At 48.5% G+C, this 25,282-nt stretch overlaps 1 protein-coding gene across 2 annotated transcripts in view; it reads left to right on the top strand.

The window, feature by feature from the left end:
- Positions 1 to 18,651, top strand: part of GRB2 (growth factor receptor bound protein 2) — a 69,893-nt gene extending 51,242 nt beyond the window's left edge. For both annotated transcript variants that reach the window (XM_029929215.1, XM_029929216.1), the window contains exons 3-6: positions 8,955 to 9,052; positions 14,231 to 14,353; positions 17,199 to 17,367; positions 18,377 to 18,651. In XM_029929215.1, coding sequence (XP_029785075.1) covers positions 8,955 to 9,052; positions 14,231 to 14,353; positions 17,199 to 17,367; positions 18,377 to 18,562 — 576 coding nt within the window. In that variant the 3' untranslated portion in view covers positions 18,563 to 18,651. The remainder of the gene's footprint in view (positions 1 to 8,954; positions 9,053 to 14,230; positions 14,354 to 17,198; positions 17,368 to 18,376) is intronic.
- Positions 18,652 to 25,282: the final 6,631 nt, after the last annotated feature.

Below are 25,282 nucleotides of genomic sequence, written 5' to 3'. Positions count from 1 at the left end.
AAAAAATGTATGAACTCTTAATATAATCTCTGTGTGTGTGTGTGTGTGTGTGTGTGTGTGTGTAATCATTTTTTTCTCTTCATCAACCTAGCTGCCATTCAATGGAAGAATGGTTCAGTCCAAGGTCTTCCAGACTGTCTTGTGTAAAAATTTTGCTGGAAGAATTGTAGCTATAAAATAACACCCTGCAAAAGCCGTCACAAGTCAGACATGCAGACATGTCAGCATCCCGGGAAGCACTCCCTTGCCGGGAGGCATTAGTCTGCACAGTGTAGGAACTACACTGCTTCTCTCCTGTTCCATCCAAGTCATCGCCTCCCTTTCTCCATTCCATACTGAAATTTCTCTCCCCTCCCTCCCCATTCCCATATACCCACCTTGTATCTGTTTATCTTGGGGAAAGTAAAAGAAGGTAGTCCTGTGAAAGGATTTAGCATACCGCGCCCCCCCCCCCCCCTTTGAGATCTTCACACGGAAGGCTTTGGGCAGTGGTGCTCAAGTAAGGCGGCAAGACTGACTTCCTGATTTATTACCTGCTTTACTTTGCGTCTCCGTCCTTGGGGAAGCAAACCTGTAACGGTCTGTCTTCTTGCTGGGGTCTGTTTAAGAGGCACTTGTTTTCCATCAAGGAATTTGGTGGTGGGGTGTCACCTGTCCTTAGACCAGAACTCTGGATTGTGGTATGCATTACTTCTAACACAGCCCCCGTATACAAGTCAGTTCCTCAGAATATGCTAGATGCCATTCTGAGGACTAGGAGGACCACAGATGGAGAATTGGGCATGGAGCCAGCTTCAAGGTATTTGCAGTTTATTTTAGGAGAGGGCTAAAGCACACCTGTACACACTACAAAGTATAGTGGTAGATAAGATTTTTTTTAATATTTCATTTATTTTTGAGAGACAGAGACAGTGTGAACAGGGGAGGGATAGAGAGAGAGAGGGAGACACAGAATCTGAAGCAGGCTCCAGGCTCTGAGCTAGCAGTCAGCACAGAGCCTGACGTGGGGCTCGAACCCATGAACCATGATATCATGACCTGAGCCGAAGTCGGATACTCAGCCAACTGAGCCACCCAGGCACCCCAAGATAATTATAAGCAATTATGTTACTGTTGACCATGATCCTCCATTAACTACTATGTAAGTGAAACAGAAAAGTTGACCAAGGTGGTTGTAAGCTCTGGCCTGAATCTTTAGAGCTTATCAAATAGGTAAGGAAGAGGACAGTCTAACCAAAGGGAAGTACAGTGTGTTTAGAGGCTCGTGTGTTGACTCACTTGACTGAACTGAAGGGTTCATTTAGAGAACTAAATGGGTAAGAAGGCCGTTAACTAGGTGATGGCCAAGCATGAAAACTGGAATGCCAAACTAAGGATCATTTGGATCTGTGGAAGGCTTCTCAGTATTTTTTAAAGGAAAAGGAAAAAAAAAACCACACAAAACGGTGTTTCAACTGATTTGGAGTGTTCAGTACATTGAGGTCAGACCGGCCCAGCCCTAACGCTTGGGCATTGGTGCGCTGCGGCCTCCTGCTTCGCTGCTCGGCCCCTTCCAGACGGATCCCCGTTGGTGGCAGCTGTTTCGAGAGGGTGCAGAAATTGAGCTTGAGCAACAGGGGAGATGACACTCTTTCTGGGGTGCAACTGGTTTGTATTCAAAGGGCAGTATGAAAGCCATGAATGATTTTTACCAGTGGGAAATTTGGGAGTTTTGGGTGTTTTCCTCCTTCCCTCCTCCTTTCTCTCTTTTGTTTGAAGGGCAAAATGGAGCCCCTTTCACCATGTGTCCCTAGCGGTCAGACGGTAGACTCAACTAACAAATGCCCATGGGGTTCTTTACTTTGATATATGCAATCTTGTCTTAAAAGAAAATAGCGTTAAAAATCAAAGATTTCAGACTCCTGGATCCATCCCCAAAGAATGAATCTTCTAGAAATATCCTTCTCAAAGGGAACTAAAAAAAGCTTTTCTTGGTACAAACATTATACTTTTGCTCAGAGAGGTTCTGGCCATAAGGTAAACTACCTCTTGGTATCTTTACATGAATACTTTTTTTTTTAAATGAATAGGCATTTTGGGTTTTTTTTCTTAATGTTTATTTTTGAGAGAGAGAGCATGCTAGAGTGAGGGAGGAAGGGCAGAGAGAAAGGGGGATAGAGGGTTCGAAGCAGGCTCTGCCCTGACAACAGTGAGCCCGATGCCCGGCTCAGACTCACAAAATGTGAAATCCTGATCTGAACCAAAGTCAGATGCTTAACTGACTGAGCCACCCGGGCGCCCCTGAATAGGCTTTCTTTAAACCATTTATTTATTTATTTTTAAGTAAGCTCTGCACCCCGTGTAGGGCTTGAACTCACGACCCTGAGATCCAGGGTCGCATGCTCTGCTGACTGAGAGGCAGACAGGGACCCCTCTTTAAACCATTTAATAAATAAAACAGTATAATTTTATGTTCACACACAAAACTTCATTAATGCATTTTATTTCTTCTCAACTTTCTGGTCTGTAAGGGCCGACTGCCGGTCACGTGTCTTGGCTGGGCCACAGGGACCTAGCTAGTGTTGGCAGAGCTGTTGTCCTTCAGCCTGGAGACTGGCCTGGCGGCGCGAACCCTGAGAACTGGTGCGCCCTGGGCGCTTGGGTAAACAGCTGCAGGTTTCCGTGGGACCAGGAACCCGAATTTCTAACCTGCCTATAAGTTGGTCATCTCAGCATTAAAAGCAGAAGCGGGTGTCTTTCACGATTTGGCACACGGGAGAGCAGGCAGCCTGACAAAACTGTAACACGCAGTGGTGGCCGTGATGCCCTCCTCTGAAGTGTTCGCGGTGAATCCGAGCAGTCTGAGACCAAAGCCATGATCCAGGCAAAGGAGTCTGAAGTTGAAGAGCATTCTGAGAGTTTCCAGTAAAATACCTAACAGACCGCTGGTTTTATGTGACTCTCCCAGTTCGGCTACCCTGGCCAGGGTGCTGGCAAATTTCTTAGGGATTCAAGCCTTTAGAAAGTGTGCGTGTGCGTCTTGTGTATGTTCTCCCTTCTCTAAGAACTTCGGAGTAGCAGGATGACCAGATTCTGAAATCTGTCTTCAGGTCCCGGCAGTGTTTCAGTATTGTTCCTGTTAGTGTTGATTGGCCTTTGAAGAGCAGAGGAAACTCACTGGCTTCTGTTGAATTTCTACAGTGCAAGGCTCATAGAGAAGTATTTTGGGGGGCTTCTGTGTAAGAGCCTAAATACGTAATTGTTCCTGTTTTTCAGTTACAAGTGCTCTTACACACGTTGCTTTGAGAATTGATAAAACTGGACTGGCCTACTGTTCATAACTGTACCACAGACTTATTTTCTTTTTAAATCATGTTTGTTGTTGTTTATTTAGAAAGACTGAATATGTTCACGCAGGAGAATAGCCCCATATTTCAAATTATAATCTAAACCGTTTCTAACAGTCTGTAAGCAAAATACTTACCTATTATTTTCCTAAAAGATACCCTTTTTGGTAATTTGTGTAGAAAGTTGAGTACAGTTCTTCTCTTCCAGTATTGGTAGGAAAGAGACAGGGAAAAGAATGAGCTGTTGTAACCCTGAACTGTGCGTTTAAAATCATCTTCGAAGTAAGCCCAGAGTGTCGTGTTTGTGTGTTGTCTTCTGGAAGAGAATCCTGGCCCTCCGCTAATACGCGTGAGAGGCCGCGCGCCCTGTCCGGAAGTCAGGCTGTCCACAGAGACAGCTGGAATGGGAGCCCTGCGGCGACCGCGACACTGCTTGTCGCACGGCCTCCTGGTCTCACCTCAGTAACCCCGGAGGTGTAGGCATCGCCACCACTTCACAGGTGCGGAAACCAAAATGTAGAGAACCGGTCACTTGCCCAAGACCACACAGTTCACTGGTGAGGCTGGAATTGAACTCCTGTGTGCAGCCCCTTGAATCAGATCAGACGGATGGATCCTAAGGGGCCTGAGACTGAAGTCTTTGACCTGACCTCCCCGCCTTCTTTCCTTCCTCCTCCCTCCTCCTCCCTCCTCCTCCCTCCTCCTCCCTCCTTCTCCCTCCTCCTCCTCCTTCCACTTGGAAAGCTTTGACTTGGTATTGGTATAAAGGGAAATTTGCTTTAAGGAATGGTCTCAGATTGGTGGTGAGGGTAGCAGTGAGTGGTATCAACGTCACGTAACAGGGAAAAGTAGAACCACACAGTGAGGAAAGCTCTATTTCTGAAAAAAGAATTCATAGAGTAGTGATAGTAAGCTATGATTGTGGGAGTTCCTGGAGTCTCACTGTGTTGTTTTCTGCTTCCCTGTATATTTTTGGGGTGAGAAGCGTGTACCCAAAGTGTATGAGGAGGCCCTGGTGTGATTTTCTGATGTGTGAATTGGGCCAGAACATGACTGTGTTCTCTTGACTGGAAGATTTCTTACTTTTTTCCCTTAATTAAGTGAACCCTACCCCTAACATGGGGCTCAGTCTGACGACCCCAGTATCAGGAGTCACACGCTGTACTGAGTGAGCCAGCCAGGCACCCCCAGTGTTTCTTTTGGTTGAAGTACAATATGCATATAGAAAAGTCCACACATTCTAAGTACTCAGTTGAGTGAATTCTCACAGCCGAACACACCCAGGCAGCCTGCGTGCAGTCGAGAGATAGAACATGAATGACCCCTCGAAAGCCCCTCTTGTGTCCCCTTCCATTGACTGGAATGGTTTTAGGTGTCCGGTATAAATCTCACATCATGCCTCATCTTTTAGATGTCTTTCTGATTTGGTTCTGACATTATTTTCAATCTTTTTGCAAAAAAAAGAAGAAAAGTCCCTGAAACTTATTACTTCCTCCTTTTGTAATCTCATCTCTTGATCAGTTTGCTTCCGTTAGAATGTTTTGTGTGGCTACAAAGTCAAAATTCGAGGGAATATGAGGGTTGGAGTAGAACCTGCCGCTGTGGGTAAAAGCCCGAAATATTCCTTGGAATTTTCAAGACTGATGGAAGGTTTGGTTGTTGAACTCCCGTCTGTTTTCGTTGAGAGGGAAGGAGTGAACGAGGGTGCCTTCCATTGTGGCGGAGGGGGAGAGGGGCGCTTCCTCATTCTCAGAAGTCTGATCTGGCTTTTTAAGTCACTAGCGAAGGATGAGTGTTCGTGTAAATCCGTAGGAAGTTAAACCCAGTCTCTACAGCGCAGACTCCTGTCCTTATGGTCCTGGTCCCCTTCTCTGCTCCCCTGTGGACACACTTCGGTTATTTTGTGTCCTTTGCTGTTTGAAGCATTTAGACATTTGAATAAACTTAATTTGTAAATATCTGTCACATCATCCGAGCTGCCGGACTTGAGTGTTGCGTCGTGCCGAGGTACCAGTGAGGCCGCTGGGTGGGGAGACCTGGCCCCGGCCCCCCAGGGTGGCCCAGGCTGGCAGGTGCGCTCTTCGCCCTGAGCTTTGCCTCCAGCAGAGCCCGTCTTCGAAGTTCTAGAGAAGTTCAGAGGCACGCACGGCACTGTTTTGACTTTCTGGTACAGTGTTTCGTTTTGCAGAGAAAACCATAGTTCTAAATTGATGCCAAGCCTGGGCGATGTACCATAAGTTCTTTTGTTGGGGGGGAGCGTTGTTTACGGGGGCTGCCTTTTTCTTAGTAAAGTGATAAGAATGTGCAGCTACATAAACTGGTGTGTAACATAGTTACCCTTCTCTGCAAGGTTATTGGTCACAAATTAAAATTGGTCTTTTCTGGGCGATTACCTTACTCTGTTTTGATGCCCAAATGGGCCAGAGCCCCCTCCTTGTCCACTGACTCTCCTCTTTTTCCAGAAAATCTTTAAGGTACAGAATGCGCCATTTCAGGGAATTTTAGAAGACATTTGGAAAAGCTTATTCACAGGCCTGCAGGTTTATTGCTGACATTATTATAGGATAATGCCTTAGGAGGTAATTACCAGGCCACATTTTTCTATAAGCTCTTCTTTTTGGTAGATAACAATTCTGACCTTTTTTAAAAAAAAGATGTTTATTTATTTGGAGCAAGAGTGCACGATATGAGCAGGGTAAAGGCAGAGAGGGAGAGAGTCCCAAGCATGCTCCACGTTGTCCGTGCAGAGCCCCACGTGGGGCTTGGTCTCATGAACTGTGAGATCATGACCTAAGCCGAAATCAAGAGTCGGACATTTAACCCACTGAGGCTCCCAGGCGCCCCCTTAAGCGCAGCTTCTAAAATTGCTCATCACCCTCCTGCTACTGTGTTTTCTGTGACACTGGCAGGTGATGGCCTCCACCTGAGGCCACCGCATCTCAGGTGACACCGGTGGGGTGACCTCCCTGCTCAGGGAGCACCTTTGGAGCACTTGTCCTCAGTGTGTGCTGTCTGTCTAGCTACAGCCACAGTTCCTTGTCTTTAAAGTGCAGATTTCAAAATTCTGAACGTATTTTACATGTATTGGTTTGTAACATTGCAGCATTTAATAAAATGTAATGATTGATTTAGAACGGGAAAACACTAGTGAAAAGTTTCATCTCTGAAGCTGCTGGGATTTACCAGTAGCTGTTTTTTTAGAGCCCTCTTTTCACATTCACTAACTCTTTGCGGATTTGCCCTCTCAGCCCACACGCCGAAACTGTCTGACAACTAGGACCAGAGGCTGGCGGTGTCACGGGGTCACAGGCCGGCACCGCACGGTAGAACCAGGCTGTAACCTTCGTTCACGAGTGAATTTGCTTAGAGCTGCTGCTGTTGCAGTTTGGCTGTGGGGTCGCTGACCTGTCTAAAGTGGTCTCTACCTTTGGAATGTCAGTCCCCATCTTCCTCACCTGACAACTGTCACAAATCAGAAATGCCTTGACTCTGCCCCTCAGCTGTGAAAACATCATAGCTTGCTCTAGACTACTTGCAGTGTGCTCGGAACACTTAGAGTAACCTCTCCTTCGGCAGAGTCGTCGGACACAGAGCCTATTTCATGCTAAAACGTAGATCGTGTCACTTAATTTATTGCATATTGTACTGACGGCGAAAAACAGAATGGCTGGGTGTGTCTGGCTGGCTGGCTCAGAAGAACCTGCGCCCGTTGATCTCAGGGTGGCTGAGTTTGAGTCACGTGGGGTATAGAAATTATTTACATCAAAACAAAAACAAAACCTGAAAAGCAGAGTGGCTGAATGGGCAAGGAATGGCGCTCAGTGCATTAATTACGGACCCAGGATTGCATGGCTGGCTGGGAGCTTCAGCTGCCGCACATCGTGAGAGAGTGGGACCGTGCGTTGCTAGCCCAGGAAACTATCAGAATTCAGAATTGTGAAGTACAGTTTTCTCCTGAATGTGTGTCACTTTCACACCATCATAATGCCAAAAATTCACAAGTCAAACCATTATAGATCAGGGACCATCTGTGCCTACACATCATGCATGCGAGCATGTAAGTTCTCATTTAATAATGAGTGCAGCTTCGTCCAGCATCTTGAATAAATCACTTGTTTCTTGGTTGTGGTTTGTTTTTTTTTGTTTTTTGTTTTTTGTTTTTAGAAAGAGCATACATGAGTGGGGGAGAAGGGCAGAGAGAGAATCTTTTTGTTGTTGTTGTTGTTAAGATTTATTTTATTTTTAGAAAAGGAGTTCGAGAGTGGGCAGAGGGGGTGAGAGAGAATAAGAATGAGAGTATCTTAAGCAGGCTCCGTGCTCAGTGCAGAGCCTGACCTGGGGCTCATCCCCACAGACCTGGGATCACGACCTGAGCAGAAATCAGGAGTCGGACGTTCAGCCAACTGAGCCACCCAGGTACCCCTTGAATAAATCATTTTGCAAAGAATTTTGCCAGCTTTCTTTGGGCGCCTGACTGGCTCAGTCAAAAGAGCATGCGACTCTTGATCTTGCAGTTGTGAGTTAAAAAAAATTTTTTTTTTATTTTTTTTTATTATTATTTTTTTTTTTTGAGAGCATATGAGCAGAGGAGGGTCAGAGAGAGAGGGAGATACAGAATCTGAAGCAGGCTCCAGGCTCTGAGCTAGCTGTCACCACAGAGCCCAACATGGGGCTCGAACCTGCGAACTGTGAGATCATGACCTGAGCCAAAGCTGGACACTCAACTGATTGAGCCCCCCAGGCGCCTCAGTCATCAGCTTTCTAAAAATGCCTTCTGCTCTTTGCCTTTTGTTAAAATCTAGAATTCAGAGGTGGCTTTTATATCGTGTCTGTTCTCTCCTCCTTGTACTAGTATCATGGCCCCGCCTATCCAAGTAACTCACACGGAAGAGTCTGGGATCTGAAAATCTGTGTGTGATTCACTAATTCCTAACTTGGGCAGTCGTGTCACACTTGTAGAGGACGTTTTCAGTCTAGAGAATGCAGTATTTGAGTTTTATGGGCTCTGGATCTTCTCCCTGAATTGGGCTCAGTGGTATGCTTCCAGCATGTTCTAACTGGAATACATTGTGGCCTTGAGGATGAGTGAAGTAGGATCATTAAAATAGACTCGTGTCTGAAACACAAGGATTTGCATTCATGATGTACCTGTTTGGTGGCTGACCCAGGATTGGATCTGTGAGTCTGGAGATGGGTTCTAGAGAAGTCTTGAAGTTCCTTGCTGCTGCTTCCTTCTTCTGTTCTGCCTGCTCTCCCAGAGGGCATCCCTGGGGGCTCCCTCGCTCTCCAGCATCAGTACTTGCTGTTGGCCAGAAGGTCCTTTCCCAGATTGGTACTTTCCCGTCCTCCTCCCACCTGACTTCCTGCTGAGGGGTTAATGCTAGATGTTTGGGGGGCCCAGACTCTCCTTTTCAGAACCAGTCTCTTTTTCTTTTTAACTACAAGAGGTGACGTGATGTTGGTTTTCTGAATTTACATCAAGTCTTAGATCCATGTAACTGATCCTATTTCAAATAACACCTTATACAAACAAACCTAAATGGCAACATTCATTGTCTTAGTAGCTCCCTTTTTAAGACTGAAAAGGCAGCGATTGATTCCCACCCCCCTTGTTTTATTTATTTTCAGGTTTTAAATGAAGAATGTGATCAGAACTGGTACAAGGCAGAGCTCAATGGGAAAGATGGCTTCATTCCCAAGAATTACATAGAAATGAAACCGCATCCGTAAGTTGGGCTCTACTGGCCTTCCAAGCGCCAGACCCATCTGCTTATTTCAAAGAATGTTTTTAAAATTGAGCTCCTAGGGATAATAGTACTTTTTACTTTATCTTCCCAGAAAATTAACAAAGTATGTTGATATTTGCATGTTAATAGTAGTATATCATGATAATACTCAGTAGTAGTATGTTTTAGATTGATAATAGTTGCTGGTGATCTTTAATGAAGTAATTGTTTCCTTTTTAAAACAATAATGTATATGCTATTACGTAATAATAGTACATGTTTGGATTGATCTTAGCTGTGACCGTCAGATACTAAAACAGCAGTAATGCCGATCCAGGATGCTTTTTCACAAAGCCCCTGGGGCCAGAAGTGTTTCATAATTCTACATGTTTTGAGTTTTAGAAAGGAGACTTACCGCATGGTCTTGTGATGTATTTGATTGCCCTATAGAACTGTATCTTCGTAATCGTCGTATCCCCAGAGCACAGCGCTTTGTCAGTATAACAGGTTCTCAGTAAATGCTTATTACAGTCACTACCCTTGTCTGCCACTTAGCGTTCCCGCTTTAGAGAAAACAAAATAATCTCCCTACTCCAGGCTGTTGAGGGCAGTGAAGTTTTTTCCCTTTTTCGCCCTAGGAACACCCCCTCCCCCACCCAGTTTATACTGGTAGGTGACGTGGTGGGGCCCTGGGAGCCCTATAGACCCTTCCCAGCCTCACCCACCGGCTCCTTCACTGGCCGTGCTCCCCCTCAGAAGCCGTCTCTTCCACCCCTTGTGCATCGGTGGGAATTGAGGCTTCGTGCTCAGACCAGCACAGCACTGAGACATGCAGTGGGGAGTCGAGTCTGTTTCGCTTAGCGGAAAGCGAGTGATAATAAGCCCTTTGGATGACTTGACCCACCTTGAGTCGCAGCCCATCTGTCCCTCTCCTTCACTGTCACCGCTCTGAAGTGTGCCTGTCGTCTCTCTCCCCCTCCCCCAAGCACTAGAGCAAAGATCTTAACCCCATCGAATCACACACACGGCTCAGTGTCACAGAGCCCAAAGGGGCCCTCAAGATCATCTAGTTCATTTCTTTTTATCCTAAAAATTAAGAAAGCTATTTTTATTTCAGTGCTATTATTTCAGTAATTTCTGGATTTAGTTCTCATTATAAAAGACAATGTAGAAAACTATAGAGCGGTATATGAGTTTCTCTCCACACACATACCGCGTTCAGAGGTGACCACCACTGGCAATTAAATATAAGCCACATGCTGGACGCCTGCGTGGCTCAGTCATTAAGCATCTGACTTGGGCTCAGGTCATGATCTCACAGTTGGTGAGTTCAAGTCCCACATCAGGTGAGCTTGTGCCCTGCTCTGGGTAAAAACACAAGCCCCAGATGAACCCCACTTTTCTCTCTCCCTCTCCTCCCCCCCCCAGCCCTTCCTCACTTCCTCTTTCTCTCTGTGTCTCTAATAAATAAATAAATATGAGCCAAATTCCTTTTTTTTTAAATAGACATTAAAAAAAAGACATCCAAAGGTATCTGGAAAAGATTCCTGGACCGCTGTCAGTGGATTGTTAATGCCCCTGATTTGCAGCCCCCATAATATTAGATTAGGGATTTACAAACCGCCATGCCCAGGTCACTGAGACATAGGCGCAAACGGTAACAACCAAGAAACTGCAGAAGATGAACACAAGACCAGGACAGATGTCCTGGGGAGTATCCTGAGCACAGCTCTGTGTCCTTGTAGCCATTAGGTCCGTGTTTGCTTGGGGGGCTGCGTGGATTCTCCACGGACGGCATCATGGGATGCACTCCATGGGGAAGAGCCGTGGGGCGTGGTTACCGGGAATGGCGGGGCTCCTTGGACCCCCTCGTGGGGCTGCCTCGGTCCGTATAAGCCGGATATTCCCTACACATCAGGTCTTTCCATCTGTCCTCAGAATAGATCAAAGGTTGGCTAAACTTGATGTAAAGGACCAGCTAGTAAATATTAAAGACTTTAAGAATCGTATGTGATCTCTGCCATGTCACATATTTTGAATTTTTAAAATCTAACCCTTTAAAAATTTGTCAAAGCCTTAGATTGTGGGCCATACGAAACTGGGCATATTTGAGCTGAGGGCCATAGTTTTCGTTTACTGGCTCCTGCACTCAACCCAGTGTTAACAAAATAAACTTTATTTCCATATTTTCATGCTGAGAGGGAATTCAGCAGAATATTGTACTATAGTTTTTATATTAAATAAAATGCCAGTGGCTTTAAATCCTTGTTTTTCTTCGAATTGTTGGAGGTGACACAGGCATTTCGAATCGGATTGTTGAGAAAACACAGGAAAGGCCTCCTTCCTCAGAAAGTCCAAGTGACTGCCCGTTGCCCCGTTGATGGGTTCGCCCTTGAGGAAGAGTCTCCCTCTCCTGCCCTGGCCTCTTTAAAGGACCCTCCTGAATCTGGAAGGATCCAGGACCGCCTGCGTGGTGGTGGTCTTCGCACCGAAGTGCGGGCGGCGCCCCCCACTGCAGGCTCAGAACAAGGAACCCGCGTTGCTGCACTGCCTCGCCATCCATAAGTACAGGGTGCATGTTGCTCCCACAGGGCATTAAGCCCCCCTTCCCTCTCCCCTCTCCCCTCCCTCCTCCCTTTCTCCCTACCTTTAGTTTTCATCAGGAAGAGGAAGTTTGAAATGGAGCACTCAGGCTGACAAATTAAACAGACGACCACAGGATGGTTGCGGAGCGCTGCAGCCCGGGTTGTGCGTCCTGGTGGGGGGCGGGGGTCCAGATCTGTGCTCTCCACGGGGAGCACCTGGGGATGGGGGCCTGCGGGCTGCAGGAAAGAATGAGGCTGGGCCTGAGCCACCTCCTCTCCTTAGCTGTCCCCTTTGCTATTTGTGTTACAGTAGAAACCCAACTTTGAAAGATTTAAAACATTTTGACCCTAGCCATATAGTTACACATACATACCACTGTTTTATTTAAATGTCCTAACTGGGAGCGATCGTTTCTGTTGTGCGATGCCCCTTGTGTTGTGGGACATCTGTGGGGGTGGGGGACAGAGTTTAGTACAGATGGAAACAGATATAGAAGAAGTGTTTATTTAATAAAATGGTCTCCAGCTAAGTTTCTGTTTTTCCATCTGGGTGCTTCTAATGAGTGTGTTTACTTTGTAAAGATCCCAATATAGCGTAGTGTATTTCACTACGGTTTATCTTTCTTAACTGAAAACAAAGTTGAGTTAGTTTTAAGCGGGGGCAGGAAAACACTGCGCCGTATCTCCGTGCTTGTGCGTCACGGGCGAGGTCTGGAATCGGCCCCCCAGAACTGCCGCCATTTGCTGCTCTGGGGCGTTTGAGGGACGTCTTGCTTTGTATTTTTACTTCACGAACATCTAGGCTATTTTTAAATTCATAATCATTATTTATACTTTAAAACGGGAGAAGAAAAGATAATACCTGCTTGGTGGGAAGATGTTGGGGGTTAGGAGGGAGAGAGAGTGGCTGTGGGGTGACCCCCCCCACCCCGGTCGGATGCTTACTGCCTGCAAGTGACCCCACGTTTGAAAGCACTAGAGATTAAAATAGAGAGTGTTTGCAGGGTCTCCGTACAGCCAGCTCCCCTCTCACAGTTGGAGACCGGTCTGTTGTATTAATCGGTACCGTGTCTCACGCGGCCGGGCTTCCAGGCCCCCGAGGACGTAGCCCTGGAGTCAGGGTAGAGCTAGAGGCTGGCTCGTCGCGCCTCCTCAGCAGCCTGGGGTTACCGCGCTCAGCATGAGGAGGACGAGAAGGGAGGTTTAGCAATGTCTAAAGGTTAATCCAGCTAATAGCAGCTTCTGAACATACCTTCCCTAGCAGCTCACTCCGTTTGTCAGTATAGTATGTTACTTTAGAGATTCCGTACGACAGAGTTGCTTATAAATTAGAAGTCAGATTTATTACTTTAATGGACTATTTGGTATCTTTGTTTTTACAGCTCGTATATATAAACAAACTACCAAATTAAACAGACGACCAAAGAACCATGTAAAGAGTCTGATGAAGCAGATAGATCTTTATTGGCTCTACCTAATACCATTGCTCTTTATTTTTTTTAGTGTGCATTTATTTGAGAGAGAAAGTGCGCCAGGGAGGGGCAGGGAGGGAGAGAGAGAATCCCAAGCAGGCTCCAACCGTCAGCACGGTGCTCCATCCCCCAAACCGGGAGATCATGACCTGAGCCAAAATCAAGAGTTGGATGCTTAACTGATCGAGCCACCCAGGCACCCCATCATGTCTTTATAAAATAATAACACATGAAGGACAAATTTGAAAAGAGTGTTGTTTTCACGGTTCGCTCATCCTAAGTAGTAATGGGTTTCGTGTGAAATAGGCAGCTATGACTTGAAGCTCTTTCATCCGGTCTCCACCTCCTCCACAGGCCAGTTGCTCTCATAGTTTTGCATGAATTCACCCACCTTTTCTTGTGGCCAAGGTGAATTAGCATTGAGAACAGAAGAATCTGTAACCTCCAAATGAAAAGCAGAATTTTGCAACGAGCTGCCTCTGCCTAGGATAAGTGACAGTGTTCCCGACGGCTCCTGGACGCTGACTCTGAGCAGTGATGGCAGAGAGGCCTTCGTGATCGCCGAGGCTGCTCTCAGCCTGAACTTCACTCTTTGCCTTGGGCTATTTCAAGTAGCCCTGTCTCCAGTTTCTGGGCCTTCCGGTTTCCTACCTCCATTTCCCTTAATCCCACTGTAGCAAAACCACGACCTTGGCAAACGGCTGCAAGTAGAGGCCTGTCTCTCCTTATGTGGTTCTTCCGGGGCTTCATGCTGACAGCCCTGGGCTTTCCCCAGCGCCCTGCTGATGAGTCAGTAGGGAGCCCGGTGGGCTTTGCCTCCCGCCCCCGCCCCCGGGAGGCCCATCGTTAAGTGTCTTCCTCTATAGGAAGAGTGGTCCATGATCAAGCCTTATGAGTCACTTTCTGGAGAGTAGGGTAGGGTACAGTCGTCTGAGGGGAGACAGTCCACCTCTCAAGGGAGACACGGACGTGAATGGCTTTGTGGGGCATGTTGACACTAGAGGGTAAGAGGGAGGCCCCTTCCTTTGGCGAGGAGCATTCTGTTACTCACATTTCGGAGGCTGGATATCCCGTTTCTTTGTGGGGAAGCAGATGTTGACTGGCTTGTCTTCCTTCCTTAGGTGGTTTTTTGGCAAAATCCCCAGAGCCAAAGCAGAAGAAATGCTTAGCAAACAGCGGCACGATGGGGCCTTTCTTATCCGAGAGAGTGAGAGTGCCCCCGGGGACTTCTCCCTCTCCGTCAAGTAAGTATTTCCCGCTCTGGTCTCCTCGAGTCCTCTGTCCGACCGTCTGAACCGTGAAGCCACAGGCCAAGGGTCTGGCTACACTCCAGAGCTTGGCAACGGGTAAAGGTTTAGCCTAAACTGTGTTTTACCAAATCAGAAAGTTTTACACTAAAATAGTAATTTCTGGCTCCTCTTAAAAATTAATTCTACCAGCACAGAGTTTAGAGCCCCGTGATTCCAGTGTTCAGTCGGTGCTGCTGAGCTTGCATCCACCCCGTCCTGGGCCTCACACTTTACCTTTAAGGGGTCACCATCGGGTCTGGAGGGGTTTTTGCTCTCTCTAGTGGTACATGCAAAGCTGAAGGGTAACTGGAAAGCCGGGAGCGAATGGGGAAGGTGGGGACTTTTACTGCCCTCAGAATCCGGGCGGATAGAAGGTGGAACTTTGAGGATTCTGAGCACATCGCTTCTCATCTGTGAAATAAGGATTTTGAATCAAACTGTCATTTCCATGTGTGTTTTGACTCCCATCTTTTTCTATTTGATATATAGTCACAGGAACCCCTGTCTTGGGAGCCTTACAGATAGATCACTTATACGTCATTTGTATGACAGCGTCGTTAGGTTACATACAGACCCAGATCGCTGGGTGTTGGATGTAAATGATGAATCACTAAATTCTTCTGAAACTCATATTACACTATATGTTAATTAGAATTTAGATAAAAACTTGAAAGGAAAAAATAAAACTCGGACCACTGTCATTATAGGTTACATTGATTTTTTTTTTTTTTAATTTTTTAATGTGAATTTTTGAGAGAGAGCATGAATAGGGGAGAGGCAGAGAGAGAGAGGGAGACACAGAATCCCAAGCAGGCTCCAGGCTCTGAGCTGTCAGCACGGAGCCCAGCGTGGGGCTTGAACTCACAAACCATGAGATCATGAACTGAGCTGAAGTCAGACGCTTAACCGACCGAGCCACCCAGCCTCCCCTAGGTGTTTGTGTTGTTAAAGGCAGTAATAACGTCTGTTTCAAATTTTATTTCTGTAACCGTAAATGCATGGACTCCTCAAAGTCTTTATTTGATAAAACGGAATGGTTTCAGGAGATGGCCAGTGGCTACCGTGTGAGCATGCGCAGTACTTGGTGGTAATCACGGCCTCCAGCCGCAGACCACCTGCCCGGGTGGTGGCCGGCCCTCAGAACTAACCCATGAGTAGCTGCGTGTGCTCCTCATTTGATACTGTTTGATTTCTACTCAGATCAGCATAAAACATAAGGAAACATGATGAGATGAAATGGGAGAACCAGAAGCATCAAGATCGTAATTTCACCTCACGGTGCTCAGGGTCATGATCTCACGGCTCGTTGGGTCAGGCCCCATGTCGGGCTCTGTGCTGCCAGCGCAGAGCCTACTTGGGATTCTCTCTCCCCTTCTCTCTGCCACCCCCTCCCTCCCTATCTCTTTCTCAAAATAAGTAAGTAAACATTAAAAAAAAACAAAACCACCTTCTCAAAGGAGACTCAAGATTCCAGCCTGAGGTGTTTCTCTGTTGTCAAGATGTGAGTCAGTGACAGAAACCACTGTGTAGTTAACAGCCCACTGTCGGGGACACTGTGCACCTTTTAGACACTGTCTGCATCACACCGGCGGGGGGTGAGAGAGGCTTCTGTGGAATCAGAACTGTCTCTCTGATGTGGTCTCCTTCCTCCCGGCACACAGGGATTCTCAGGATATAGCAACACCGGTTCTGAACTCTTGGAATCTCCCGCTTGAAGCCCAGTGCTGCCACCTGCTGGGTGGTTTTTAGAAGTTTTTCATTTCTTTCCCCCTTTAAGTTTTTTTTTTAATGTTTTATTTATTTTTGATACAGAGAGGGACAGCATGGGGGGTGGGGGGCAGAAAGAGAAGGAGGCACAGAACCGGAAGCAGGCTCCAGGCTCTGAGCTGTCAGCAGAGCCTCACGTGGGGCTCGAACCCACAAACGTGAGATCTGACCTGAGCCGAAGTCGGAGGCTTAACCAGCTGAGCCACCCAGGTGCCCCTCTTTCCCCCTTTAAGCCTGAAGGAGAGAAGAGACGTGATCTTTGATTTACAGATCTTCATTGAGGGCCCTGTGAGGGCCGGACACTGGTGCCCATGCCTCAGACGCAGCACTGAGCAGGACAGGCAGGGCCTCGCTGAGCTGCTGTTCCAGCCACGTGGTGCCTGCTGGGGGCGGTCAGTGAGCGCCGGTTGCGCTCTGGCTCCTGGGGGCTGATGGACGAGGGTAACAGAGAAGCTTCTTGGATTTATTGTCACACTACCTTCTGATACTTTTCTCCCATGAGTAGAACTAAATCCCTGTGTGGAAAACATGACTCTCTCTACACTGTTCCCGGTCCGGGGAAGTTGTTGGAAATGTGGCCCGTCCCTCCTGTCACCTTCCTGTCCCACCTCTTGTCATCTTTAAATATCACATAAGGTTTTACTTATTTTTTTGCTTGGAAAGTGAATGAAGTCACATTCTGTGCCTTGAACGAGGTTCTGTTTGATCTGGTTCAGTGCAGGGCACGCACTGCGTGCCCTAGGTTAGGCCATTCTCGTTTTCTTTTACAAACATCTTCAGAATTGACCTGAGGGACGGGGTCTCCCTGTCTGACGAGGGTTCTTCCTGTCGTCACTGGTGATCGTCCACTGGAGGCGTCTCAGGGGCACCTGGTGTCCTGCCTCCGCAGCGAGGGAGCCCTGTGGCCTCAGCCCGGGAGGAGGGCTGCCAGGATGCTAGTTCTCCCGAGCCCGCTCCTTGATCTGATGGCCAGGCGGCCCCCCGGTAGCCAGGACAGAGCTCTTTGACCTGTCCTCTGCCCCCCGCCCCCCAGGTTTGGGAATGACGTGCAGCACTTCAAGGTGCTCCGGGATGGAGCTGGGAAGTACTTCCTCTGGGTGGTGAAGTTCAACTCTCTGAATGAGCTAGTGGATTATCACAGATCGACGTCCGTGTCCAGGAACCAGCAGATCTTCCTCCGGGACATAGAGCAGGTGCCGCAGGTAAGCCTCCTAAGAGAGACGGGGGGAGATCATTCTTTGTAAGGAAGAACAGCTCCTCAGGGAGGCCGGTACCTTCTCAAAGGATTGCTTCTGGGGCTTCTGTGCTCATTATTCAAAATACTACCTTCAGCTCCTATTAAAGATTTGTAGTTGGAAACAAAATGGTTCTGCCTTTTCCAGAGGCTGCCTTGCCAAAGCTGCGGGTTGCTGGGTGTCACCTGTGTCTCTGGGAAAACAGTCTTTAACACTCTCTGGTGTTCTGTCCCTGGAAGCAAGCTAGGAGGAAAACCTTGCTTGTTGAGGGAGTGCAGGCCCGCTCGTTCCTGTATTCCTGGGTTATGGGGAGCGAGCTCCATCTTTATTTATCTGTTTTATTTATTTATTTATTTATTTAAAGTTTTTATTTTGAGAGAGCATGAGTGGGGAGAAGGGCAGAGAGAGAATTCCAAGTGGGCTCTGCATGGACAGCACAGAGCCCAGTGTGGAGCTCAGACTGACCTGAACAGAAATTAAGAGTCAGACACTGAATTGACTGAGCTACCCAGGTGGCCCTCCACATAATTTGCTTCAAGCTTTTGACTCTAAAACCTTGAAGACTTTGTAAGCAATAAAGTGATGGGAAGTAAAGCCTTTTCAACGCGTGGAGTTGCAAATCAAAGCCTGATTGCTATTTCTCAAGTTCCTTCCCTGAGAAAGCAGCACTTGCTTCGATGGTGTGGTGCACCGGCCGCCCTGGTAGGATAGGCTCTAGCATGTTCTAGCGTGTGGTGGACCTTGGTGAAAGTACTCTGTACCCACGAGAGTAGCCGTAGACCCTGTAAGGATAAATGGAGGGGGAGGAGAAATGGGAGGTCACCCCAGGAGACATAAAGAGTCGCACACATCTGTGACCAGTCCCTCTCCCGAGCAGGGGCCTGGCCGCGAGGGGGGGCTGGCTGCTACGGGGGGGGGGGGGTGCCTGGCCGCGAGCAGAGACGCAGCCTGTCTTCTTCCCCACCCTCTTCTGCAGCAGCCGACATACGTCCAGGCCCTCTTTGACTTTGACCCCCAGGAGGATGGCGAGCTGGGATTCCGTCGGGGAGACTTTATCCACGTCATGGATAACTCAGACCCCAACTGGTGGAAAGGGGCCTGCCACGGGCAGACCGGCATGTTTCCCCGCAATTACGTCACCCCCGTGAACCGGAACGTCTAAGAATCAAGAAGAGATTATTTAAAGAAAGTGAAAAATTTAAAACACATACAAAAGAATTAACCCCGCGAGCTGCCTTAGCTGCCCGTGAGGGAGCTCAGAACACCTGGCTGGGTCACCCGGTGACCCTCTCACTTTGGTTGGAACTTTGGGGTGGGTGTGGGAGGGGGTGTTGGATATAAAAATGCCAAAACTTACCTATAAATTAAGAAAAGAGTTTTTATTACAAATTTTCACCGCTGCTCCTGTTTCTCCTTTCCCCTCTTTTTCATCCTTTCTCTCTTCTGTCCATCAGTGCATGACGTCTAATACCACATATAGTCCTAGCTGACGCCAATAATAAAAGAAAAGAAACCAAGCGGGCTGGTATTTTCTCTATGCAAACTGTCTGTCGTGGTCGGAGTGACATTAGGAAGAATGCTCCTCGTTCCCGCGCAGAGGAGAGGGCGGCGGGTGGCAGCCCCTGCCAGTCACCTGCTGCCAGCGGGGCGGCCCGCAGCCCCCGCGTCTCGTGACAGCTGGAAGTGGAGCAGGGGTGACAGGAAGGCCTGTTGCCCCTCATGGCTTCCCGAGAAAAGTCAACCTGGAAACCTTGGTCTCTTTTCTACCTTGTTTTCCCTTCCACGTGGTATCATTAAGCATGTTGAGTTTTCATAGTGCCTTTTTCCTTATTTCCAGAGTTGCTTACGAGTGGTGGTTTTTTGTTTTGGTTTTTTCTGTTTTAAAGTAAGTTAAAGACCGTCCAGAGCTTTTCAGCCAGTCTGTCTCCTCCTCGTTGTACGTCGTCCTCCCTGGGTGGGGGGAGGGAGAGTGGGGCAGAGGGGAGGAGCCAGTGCAGGTGGAGGGTGTGGGCGTTCTGCCTTCCGCAGCCGTGAGCCTGGAAGGTTCAGCTTTAATGTTTGTCAGCCCTCTGGGGTCTGCTGTGGGGGAAGAGGAGAGGTCACAGCTCCTCCCACGTTGACTGGATCTGACGGGGGCAGGGGTGGGGGGCTCAGAGTCCTTGAGCTTGTGATCTAGGCTGTTGTCTGCCCCTCCTCAACTCTGGAGCGCACCCCCCAACCCCCTCGCGCCGGTCACAAAACCTTGGACCCAGCAAGTTCCAAACACAGGAAAGCCGAAGGAATTTAAAACGCCCCTCTGTGACTGCCGGATTGCACCGTCTTCCAGCACTGGGGTGGAAAACGAGAGCTTCCGTTTTTCTTGCTCTGAAACTGAGGTGTCTGTTCGTGGCTTTCATCGTCCGTGCCTCCTCCCCGACCCGCCCAGGGCAGCATTCATGGAGTGGCTGGGTTTTTGCGCCTCTCTTCCCAGTGGGCTGTGTTTATGGCTGCCCCACCCTTCCCCCCAAGGAAGTGTCTCCGTGAGGCAGGGACACTTTGGGGAAGGGCATGTGGGAAATGTAGGAAGGCCGTGTCCGTGGCAGAGCTCTCTGCCCGCCTTGCCAGCTGCTTGCCCCTCATAGTGACGTGCCTGTGAACTTTCTCCACGTGATCCCATTCCCGCAACAAAAACGGGGCTGCCCGGAGGTGGTGACGGCCTTTGGATCCTGCAGTGGTCGGTTGGCGTCTCCCCTGGACTTTGGTTACAGACAAAAACCAGCGCCAGCCTGGGCTGCTCGGAAGGCGCTGCTCTTCTGGACGGAGCATCCACCACCACGCCCTTTCTGGTAGCTTCTCCTTTCCTTGGTGATGATAAGAGGAATCTCTGGCATTCTACACCTGGACCATTTGATTGTTTGATTTTGGAATTGGTGTATATCATGAAGCCTTGCTAAACTAAGTTTTGTGTGTATATATTTAAAAAAAAATCAGTGTTTAAATAAAAAGACTTATGTACTTAATCCTTTAACTCTTCGGATAGCATTTGGTAGGTAGTGATTAACTGTGAATAATAAACACAATGAATTCTTCACTCTGTATCTTTTCTCTCCCCTCCCCGCCCCCATCTTAAAGTAAAAACCTAAAAGCTGTGTCAGATGTCGGGACTCCTGTGTCCTGTTTTCCATCTCACCTGGTTCTCGGGGAGCATGTGGGTCTTATGGGGCCCCTGGGGTGGTGATGCCCACACTCAGCTGTTCATCAGGGTCCCTGGGGGGCTTGCTCACAAAGTGGATCCGCAGACCCCGCCCTCAGGTGCTCCAAGATGGCTGAGGCACAGACAGACATGCCTGGTGTGTTTTTGTTTTATTTTTGAGAGAGAGTGAGCAGGGGAAGGGCCAGAGAGACGAGGGGGAACAGAGGATGCACGAAGCAGGCTCCTCACGGACAGCAGAGAGCCCATTGTGGGGCTCCCTACTCCCGAACTGTGAGATCATGATCTGAGCCCGAGTCAGACACTTAACCAAAAGAGCATGGCTTGCTTGGTTCTCTGTCCCTTCTCCCCTTGCCCCCCTTTGTTAAATAAAGGACAGAGGCACCGAATGCTGTGTGTTGAAGCAGTCTCCCTGTGCTAAGTGGCGAAAATCTACTTGTCTGCTCCGCTGGCTTTTGTAGGGTGAGGCCAGGGCTGTGACCACATCACGCTGGCTCTGGAGACCAAGCAAGTGTTGTTTGGGGAGAGCCTGATAGAAACTGAACTCAAGGGATTTCTACTTCTTTTCTTGGACTATGCCAGCAGGGGAGAGAGAATTTTTTAGTTATTTATTCTGAGAGAGAGAGAGAGTGCAGGAGGGGCAGAGGGAAAGAGAATCCCAAGCAGGCTTCACACTGTCCATGCACAGCCCCATGCAGGGTTCAGACTCCTGTATCATGAGATCATGACTAAGCCGAAACCAAGAGTAACTGACTCAGCCACCCAGGGGCCCCATATTCTTGGTCTAGTTCTTCAATAGAGTTCAGCAGACTGCCTCATTTGCGGCTACCCTCCTTGCGCGGTAGTTGTCAATTTGCATTTCTTCGATGACCTCAGTGGGAAGGAACTTGACCCGGTAAGTACTGCCCTGCTGGACTCTGCTGATCTCACCAACCACCTATGCTCACTACTCTGAGCAGATGTTTCCAAAGTGGGGCCATTTAAGTGAAAGCTTAAGGCCGTGTTCTTCAGCCTCATTGAAGCTTTTTGCTCTATTTGATTGACTGTGGCAGAACAGCATTGGAATTAATGCTTTTTTGCAGTTTGGTCACAGGTTTGGTTGGCTCCGCTTCCCCCGCGGATCTGTAGTTCCTGGGGAGGCCTCCAGGTGGGATCACCTAGGAACAGTGATGTACAGGGGACAGTGGTGACTGCTCCCATCAAGGGCTCGGCAGTCCCTGCAGCACCAGGGCCAAGGTCAGGTACTCCAAGATGGTGGTTGAGGGCACAGACACAGACGTCTTAGGAAGAGATAAGGCAAGGGGCACAGGAAGTCTGCCTTTCCTTGACTTCCCCCTTGACCTGCTTACAGTAGGTGATGTGCAGACGGAACTCTACCAGAGGGCCCGGGGAACTGGGAAAGATGGATGTGGAACCATATCTGGCACCTTAGAAATACTTGTGTTCCCTAAGACACTGTTTCCATGAGTTGCAGATTCCCAGGTCTGACCCCTATTTTACACTAAAGAACAAGGACAGGGGCGTCTGGGTGGCTCAGTCAGTTGAGCATCCGACTTCGGCTCAGGTCATGATCTCACAGTTTGTGGGTTCGAGCCCTGTGTCGGACTCTGTGCTGACAGCTCAGAGCCTGGAGCCTGCTTCAGATTCTGTCTCCCTCTCTCTCTGCCCCTCCCCTGCTTGCACCGTCTCTCAAAAATAAACATTAAAAAATTTTTTAAAAAGAAAATAACAAGGACAGGCTGTATATACTCTTGGAGTATGTGATTTTTTTTTTTTGCTTTAATTCATTTCGAGGGACAGTGCAAGTATGAGCAGGGGAGGGACAGAGAGAGTGGGGAAGAGAACCCTGTCAGTGCAGAGCCCAACTTGGGGCTTGAACCCACGAACTAGGAGATCATGACCTGAGCCCAGACCATGAGTCAGACGCTTAGCCAACTGAGCCATCCAGGCACCATCATTTGGGGGTTCTTATTTGGGGGCTATCGGTCCCTCTTCCCAGGATGGCTGGCATCAAAATCCTGAATGACCACTGTGTCTTCGGCCGTCTGTCAGCAGCACGGATGTGGTCGTGCTGGTGATCAACCCACTTGCTACTCAGCATTCCAAACACTACTTTTGTTTATTTTTTTAGTTTTTTTTAAATGTTTTATTTATTTTTGATAGAGCATGAGAAGGGGAGGGGCAAAGAGAGAAGGAGACACAGAACCAGAAGTAGGCTCCAGGGTCTGAGCTAGCTGTCAGCACAGAGCCTGACGCGGGACTCGAACCCACGAACGTGAGATCTGACCTGAGCCGAAGTCGGAGGCTTAACCGACTGAGCCACCCAGGCGCCCCCAAACACTACTTTTAAAACATTTTAAATTTTTTAATGTTTTTATTTATTTTTGAAAGGCAGAGACCGTGCGAGCAGGGGAGGGTCAGCGAGAGAGGGAGACACAGAATCTGAAGCAGGCTCCAGGCTCTGAGCTAGCTGTCAGCACAGAGCCCGATGCAGGACTTGAACCCACGAACCGTGAGGTCGTGACCTGAGCTGAAGCCGGATGCTTAACCAACTGAGCCACCCAGGCACAAGGCACACCTCCTTTTTTAAAACATCTTAAACTAATGTCATCAGGTTTTTTTTTTTTTCATAATGAGATGTGAAAAAAGTTTTTAAAGATTTTATTTACTAATTTTTTTATTAGAGTACAAGCAGAGGAGAGGGACAACGAGAGAATCCTAAGCAGGCTCCATGCTCGATACGGGGTGGTCTCAACATGGGTGTCAATCCCACGACCCTGGGATCAGGACCTGAGCCCAAACTAAGAATCCGATGTTTAACCAGTTCAGCTACCCAAGCGCCCCTAGACATGTGGGGACTTTCATTAAAATTAGGCAAGATCACTTACTGGAACGCAGTACTCCCCCACCTGTGGTCAGATTTTGCTAATTTCTTTTTGCTCCATGGTAGTTCTGCAGTTTAATTTTTTCTATCATCAAACAATATTATTTTCTATTAATTACTCTTGACATCATCAGTTTAAAAGGCATATTGTAGGGGCGCCTGGGTGGCTCAGTCGGTTAAAGCATCCGGCTTCGGCTCAGGTCAGATCTCACGGTCCGTGGGTTCAAGTCCCGCGTCGGGCTCTGTGCTGACAGCTCAGAGCCTGGAGCCTGTTTCGGATTCTGTGTCTCCCTCTCTCTCTGACCCTCCCCTGCTCCAGCTGTCTCTCTCTGTCTCTCAAAAATAAAATAAAAAGCAATAAAAAAAATTAAAAAAATAAAATAAAAGGCATATTGTATCCTATCCAAAAAGATATTACCTGACACTAACATAACCTGTATGTTAACTAAAGTAAAAACTTAAAAGCTATTACCGGGGCGCCTGGGTGGCTTAGTTGGTTAAGCGTCCGACTTTGGCTCGGGTCCTGATTTCACTGTGGGTTCCTGAGAGATTGTCTCTCTCTCTGCCCTCCCCTGCTTGGACTGTTTGTCCCACTGTCTCTGTCTCTCTGTCTCTCTCAAATAATTTTTTAAAAATCTCCCAGGACAGTTATTTTTATTACATATATTTTTTAGAGAGAGAGAGGATGCAGGTGAGCGAGGGACAGAGAGAGAGAAACAGCCTCACCCAAAGCAGGGCTGGAGCTCACCTGAAGCGGGCTCAAACCATGAGATCATGACCTGAGCTGAAGTCAGGTGCTTAACTGCTGAGCCACCCAGGCGCCCCCTGGACAGCCTTTTTTTTCTCTTTTAATGTTTTTTTATATATTTTTGAGAGACAGCATGAGCAGGGGAGGGGCAGAAAGAGAGAGGGAGACACAGAATCCAAAGCAGGCTCCAGGCTCCAAGCTGTCAGCACAGAGCCCAATGCGGGCTCGAACCCACGAACTGTGAGATTATGACCTGAGCCAAAGTTGGACACTTAACTGATTGAGCCACCCAGGTGCCCCTGGACATTCTTATTTTCTTACTTTTAAATATTCCACCCCCTTGTCAGATGTATCCAGAACTCAGGTTTGGAAAGCAGGTCACTTTAGCCCTCCCGAGTCCGATAGGCCTCCCAAATAACAACTGTGTGTTCAGTCGGAGTTCGTGTAAGTGCCCTGAAGCGTAGTGGGTGCAAGCCTGGCCCTTGCCCTCCCTCCTCCCCTGGTCCTGTCCTGTGCTTGGGAATCCAAGGGCACGAGGTGTCCCCCTCTGTGCACTCCCTTTCAAGCCTGCGGAGCACTCCTGGTAGCGATTTCCATGGCCGACTCGGTTCCTGGGGTGTGTGGCCTTCTGACTCTGGAAGTAGCGGCACCTGTCCTTCTAGCCAAGACCATCACCTGTTCCTTTTCACTCCTGCTCTCAGCCCGAAACTGGAAACTATCCCACCCCGGGCATCTGCATGATACCTGTGTGGTCCCCATAGTGACGCCCCTGTTGGTCTGCAAGCCAGTGCATGAGAGGATTTCAAAGTGTGTGTGGGTGGGCGGTGGGGGGCAGATGGGGTGTGGGCCAGCTCCTGCAAGAGGCTGTCTCGGGCCCCCACTCAGGACAAGGTCCGTCCCCGAAGTAGCAGGAGGTGCCGTGTTGAAAGTGTGGGCGGGGAACCACTGGTATCTGGACAGCCTCCTGCAAGGAGGAGAGGCTCCGGGTGGGTCCTCCCGGCTTCCAGCACAGACCGAGCGGTGGCCGTCTCACAGCGGACGCAGAGGGTCCCTTCGGTCT

Source organism: Suricata suricatta, chromosome 17, assembly GCF_006229205.1.
Source record: "Suricata suricatta isolate VVHF042 chromosome 17, meerkat_22Aug2017_6uvM2_HiC, whole genome shotgun sequence".
In the NCBI taxonomy this organism is placed as follows: domain Eukaryota; kingdom Metazoa; phylum Chordata; class Mammalia; order Carnivora; family Herpestidae; genus Suricata; species Suricata suricatta.
Note: the sequence above shows the minus strand (reverse complement) of the source record. Positions and strands in the feature narration are given on the sequence as shown.